The sequence below is a fragment of the Strix uralensis genome, chromosome 2, assembly GCF_047716275.1.
Source record: "Strix uralensis isolate ZFMK-TIS-50842 chromosome 2, bStrUra1, whole genome shotgun sequence".
In the NCBI taxonomy this organism is placed as follows: Eukaryota; Metazoa; Chordata; class Aves; order Strigiformes; family Strigidae; genus Strix; species Strix uralensis.
In genome coordinates this window covers 35,270,824-35,276,823 of record NC_133973.1, presented here as the reverse complement: position 1 = coordinate 35,276,823, position 6,000 = coordinate 35,270,824, and the positions used below count along the sequence as shown (strand labels likewise).

Sequence of the window (6,000 nt, the reverse complement as noted above, 5' to 3'; positions counted from 1 at the left end):
CACAGAAGTACACCTGTGTATTATAACTTCCATGAAATTCAGTTAACACATACCCTGGGCTTATACGAGCGCTGCTTCTTCTGTATCCAGAACATTTCCATACCAGCTGCAACCCTCTCCACAAAAATACCTTGAGCACTGCTGTCACCAAATGGGATAAAAAGACCTTATCAACACCAATGTGATGTAGATAAGCAGACACTTCTTTATTAATGGCTGGGTGCGTAGGGGAGACGTCTCACCAACAACGCACACCTAACTCGTGTAGTGTGCTGAGTATATAGGATATAATGATGCATAATGAACAGATTCTCATACACAGTCATATCAATTCTTGTAATTAATTTCCTTAATCCCACCCCTTTCTGGTCATGTGCATTTTGTTTTTAAATTAAGTCGAAGGTCTGCTTTTATGAGTACCACGGACCACCGACTCAAAAGAAAGACCCTCCAATGTCCTTGTCTCAAGGACTTTTGCTCACATTACAATTTTAACATGCCTCAAGCTCCCTACACAATGTATCCTTTAGAACATCCTGGTCAACAAGTCAATAAATTGTCCTTACCAAACAGCCTAACAATAGTACCTGGTCATGAATCTTACTCTTTCAATAGAAATCTGGTTAAAGATTATTACAGACCTACACTGCCTTAGCCTGGGACAAGGACTTTGTAGCAGCACGACTGGTTGTATGGTTACTCTAATACACTGTTTCTATGGCTACTTAAACCATTACACAACTATCTTTTTCTATTATAAAACTGATACTCCTGTAAAATTCCATTTAATTGATTGGGCCTAATCATTCCTTATTTAAATAAAAATCACCAAAAATCATTAAAATCAGTTCAAATTAATAACAAATCAGTAACACTGCCATCTCTTTGTCATCTCTATTGGACAATGAAGTACTGGTCAGGGAAGAACAGTCTGTCTCAGCCCCAAAAATATCTGAAAACTTGAGCCTGTCATCCTGGGGAACCGATCGAGTAGCCTAAGGGCTAGTTTTCACAAGAAGAACTGATCTGATCTGATCCAAGAGCTTGCCGCCCGTAGGTGGTCCCATCGCCCTAACTCTTGCCTTTGCATTCCTGTCCCTTCTGCCAGAACACCACAAGGACAACAGCTCTCTAACAAGGCCTTGAAAAACAGTTTTGTCCCAAATCCTATTATAGTAACAGTCTTGTAATTGGGTTGCAGAATTCCCCGTATGAAACCAACCGTCTGAAGAAGCACGGCCAGCCAGCTGGTCTGGGGCTTACAGGATGCCTACCCGGTCTGAGGGCATGCTTGGTCTGCCACGTCTTCTGCTCAAAACCAGACTGAGCCAGCTTTCTTTTAAGACCAAATACTTAAAATAAGCCAGAAACATTAGCCATTCTGCATAGTATTTATTTATAAACAAAAACATTGCATTTGATCACATACAAGTTTTGATCCAGCAAACTCAGATTTATATTTTGTTTATTTTTATTTTTTACAAAAAATACATTTTAACAAGTAAATAAAAACCATTTCCATTAGTTCACTGTTCTCCAAAGTGTAAATGTACAGGGTAAATTTGCCATTTTTAATATAGACATATGCTATATTTTGCCAGTTGTCCATAAGAAATTCAACTACAGAGTCTGATGAAACATAATAAATAATGATTAAGAAATGGAAAACTACACAACAATAAATGGAAAATATAAACTTTTTAAAAGTCATACAGTTATATTACAGCCACCTCTTCAAAAATCAAACATTCAATTTATCCATTACAAAGTACAACAGTATTGCATTACCCTTATTGGCATACTAGAATAGATAGCATCCTAAAACTGAAATTCTGTCCATCGAAAGAAACTGACTGAACTACAACTAAAAGGAGCATCATCTAATTAAATCAGGACAGTAGCAGTGCAAAAGCCAAAAATGCTGGCTTTATAAAAAAAAGACACTTTCTAGGAATGAACATATTGAATGCTATTTCATGATTTTTTAAAAGCAAGAACCATTTTTCTTGATGACTGTTTGGATGACAAATACCACCCCAGAGTAAAAGGTGGATTTGCCATCTTTGCCACCTCTCTTCTCACTCCTGATGACTTCAAAAGAAAAGCATGCAATTGGCTGAGAATACTGTCATCACTGTAACAACAATTTCTCTCGGTACCATTTCTTCCAGGAAGTTTTTGCATGAGCATTAGAGCACAGAACCAGTGGCTTAAGAGTCACTATAAAACATCCACTCCCCCCTCTCCCCCCCCAAAAAAAGAGCAGGGAAAAGCAGGGCTCCCCTGTCTTGCCTATAATAAAAGATGTCTAAACTTTAAGATAGCATAAAGTTATATTTGAACATTTTCAGCTTTAGCTTGCTCTGTAGTAGTTAACACCACAGATAAGCAAACACGCCTCCTTTTCAAAGTACTTCCATTCAACTAGTTAATCAAGGACTTAGTAGTCTGACTCATTCATACTCAGCATGGTACATTCTGACAGGAAGGTAAGTTTCAGAGATGAATCTCACCACCCTCGCATCTCAGTCTGGAAGATTCCAAGGCAGACTATATGTTTAATACAGCAACGATTTGGTTTTTTGAGATTATGTATATAAGCATTTGTATGCATCACGGAACCTCTACGCTGATCCTGCTCAGCACTGCGCTTCCCTGAAAAAAGGCCTTCAGGTCTCAAGAGGTGGTGTTTGATGCAGAGCAGAGGTTTGCTTTGGATATACCATCCCAGCTTGTTCGCTCCAATGGTCCACCAGGACCTTTCTCATTCCACCGGATGCCTTTGACTTGGAAAAAAGTAAAGAGCTGTGTGTGAAATCTGACCACTGAAGCCGTGTACTGGCACATACCTGGACTTGTAAACCAGCACTGCTGTGTTCAAATGGGAACTGTTGAGTAGAACTGAAGATCCCTCTTACTGCGCTAAAATACAGACAGGTTCTTGGACATAAGAAACAACAGTCAAGTAGCAAGGGCAGGATACCAACAGGCATGTAGTTTCCATCACTGAAAAGGCTGAAATATCCTAGCCTAGAAGATGTTTATGCTGCAAAACTATGTACAGATAATGTTCTTTAGTGACAAAAAAAACAACCAAGAGGGAGTAAAAGATCATCAGTTTCCAGGATAAAACCCTTAAAAGAGTTTTTCTTCTTTTGGTAGTAAAACACAAATATTACCCATATGGCCAAAATTTTAATCTACTAGTTACATTTCTATCCTATTAATGCAACATACAAGTTTGCTGATAGCAATGAAACAATACTGTAGTATACAACAACACTACTAAAGTTTGTTCTGAGAAGGAAATCAAGGAAGGTTCTTCTCTGCATTTTGAATATATTCCACTACTTAGATTTTAGAAGAGGAAGTAATTACAAGTATTAATGCTTATATAAGATCAAAAGTCAACAAAAAAAGCTTTTGTAGAAAAGTATTAAGATTCCTAATAATAAAAATATTTGCAAATTTAATTACAAATACATTTTAAAAGCAAAATCCTTAATTAAGTACATCAGGGTTGGTCAATATTGACAGTGTTCCTTTAAGAGGAAGTGAAGATAACACCCACTGCATCTGTGGGAACACCTAAACGTGTAGAGTATATACACTTATTGATCAAACTATGTCAAATATATAAAGTGAAGAAGCAGTATATACATTTTTGAACCTACTCAAAGGTTATAATGGAAGATCAAGTAAGAGTCTGCTAAAATCTTAAGATATTAAGTACTACTGATTTCATGCATTTGTTCTACAACTTGTCCTAAAATTTCATCTACTACATCAATATCATAATTTACTTGCTGCAAGTCTAGATCAGGCATGATTGTAGCCAGAAGTTGTCCAACATTCACTCGAAGAGAGCGTAGTTTCAGGCTGTGAAGAAATTAAATTAGATACGATTAGATGAAGTTTTACATTTAAATATACAGTACTTTATTTAACAAAGCTGGACTACTACTCTATACTGGAAAGGCTCCATACATGACCTCCATAAACCAACAAAAAACTGGTGCAGTTAAAGCTGCATCAAGATAACTTCATAATCTACCAGTTTTTCAAGGCTGAGCCTCTGACCTTCTAATTTTGAAGGTGTATATTCCCTTAGTTTCAAACAAATACTAAGGGCTAAACTGAATTCTGCCTTTCCCAAAACAGATCAGAAATATTTCTGAATGCTTTTAGTTAGCAAATAAGCACTGGCAAAATTCTTTATCTGACAACACCTTTTTATTTCTCAAAACAATATTAAGCCCCAACACTTTTAGAAGCACAAACTGCTACCGTCTGTGGGAACAAAAGGGAAAAAGAAGAGAGAAGAAAAGGCAAGAAAGAGTAATTTGTCCAAAGGCTTTAAGATACAAAGAGAAAAGAAGGTAACAGTTATAGTACAGGGAAAATGCTATGCCTCCTCCTTTTGCTTTCTTTCCTGGATCCCCTTCCTGATCGAATTATTTCCAAATCACCCATCCCTTCTCTTGAGCATTTATTTCTACCATCAGTTCCTTTATCATCTTCAGTAGCCAGTCTTCACAGTGCCATCATATCCAACAGGACTCGTGGAAGTTACTTAGAAGTCCTGCATGTATTTGCTAGCACGTCAGATGCTGTAAGAAAATGAAACGCTGACAGATAAAGGGGAGATTTAACCACAGAAAAAAATTATATTGAAGGGGGTCTCTGGAAATCATCCAGTCCATTGTCCCCTGCCCGCCCAACACACATTCAAAGCAGGGCTAACTCAGGTCAGGTTGCTTAGGACCTTCTTGTGTTTTGAAAATCTCTGAAGATGGAGATTCCACAATGTCCCTGGGTTTCAGGGTTTGACTACCCTTGCTGTGAACACATTTTTTTCCTCTAATATTTAAACAGAATTTCCCTTATTGCAACTTGTGTCTATTGCCTCTCATCCAATCGCTGTGCTCATGAGAAGAGACTGGCTCCATCTTTTCTACACCCTCTCATTAGGCAGCAGCAGAGAGCAAAAGGATTTCAAGGTAACCCACTCTTTGTAAGGGGATTTCCTTCAGCTTTCCCTTCTATATCAGATGCTCCAGGCCCCTACCCATCTTGGTGGCCCTTCAGTAGACTTGCTCCAATATGCCAGTGTCATTCATACACTGGAGAGTCCAAAACTGGACACAATACTCCATGTTTCATAATGCCCAATAGTAGGGAAGACTGATTTCTCTCAAAACTGCTGGCTGAACTCTTGCCAATACAGCCCAGTAGGCACTGGGTTCTCCCACCACAAGAGTGCACTGCTGACTCACATTCAACTTTTAGTCCACCAGCATCACAGGCCATCTTCTTCCAAGCTGCTTTCCTATGAGTAGTTTTCAGCTTGTTCAGCTGCATGGGGTATTTCCAACACAGGTGCAGAACTTTGCAGTTGCCTTTGTAGAATTTCCAGGTTTCTTTCAGCCCATTCTTCCAATTTGTCAGGGTCCCTCAAGAGCCCTACCCTCCAGAGTACTAGTGATTCCCTCCAATTCGATGTCATCGTGAATCTACAAAGTTAATTTTGCTCTGTCACCTAGGCCATTAATGAAGACCTTAACCATCACTGGCTTCGATTTTGATCCATGAGCTCAGCAGTCTGGCCAATTTTACAACCCACCTTCTAGTCCACCTATCCAAACCATACTTCACAAACTTCACTATCATGGTATTACAGCAGCCCACATTGAAGTTTTGCTAAAATGAAGGTCCACAGAGTTACTCATCTCATTGTAAACGGCAGTGAGGCTGCGAAGGCAGGATTTGCCTTCAGTAAGTCTATGCTGGTTGTTCCTAATCACCTTGACTATCATGGCGCTTCAGGTGGCTTCCAGGTAGATTTGCTTCATGGTCTTCCCAGGGACTGAGGCTACACTGCCAGCCTGTAGTTCTGTCTGTCCTAAATATGGGCATGCCCTTTTCCAGGCATCAGGAACATCAGGACTGCCTCAATCTTTTGGAGATACCATTGCAAGGTCAACTCTCCATCAACCGGCC

The 6,000-nt window shown here is 39.2% G+C and overlaps 1 protein-coding gene across 1 annotated transcript in view; it reads right to left on the bottom strand.

The window, feature by feature from the left end:
- Window positions 1-1,372: 1,372 nt before the first annotated feature.
- MORC3 (MORC family CW-type zinc finger 3) overlaps window positions 1,373-6,000 on the bottom strand; it is a 30,692-nt gene continuing 26,064 nt past the window's right edge. Inside the window, exon 17 of the mRNA XM_074858307.1 lies at window positions 1,373-3,879. Within this exon, the coding sequence (XP_074714408.1) occupies window positions 3,726-3,879 (154 nt within the window). The 3' untranslated portion in view covers window positions 1,373-3,725. The remainder of the gene's footprint in view (window positions 3,880-6,000) is intronic.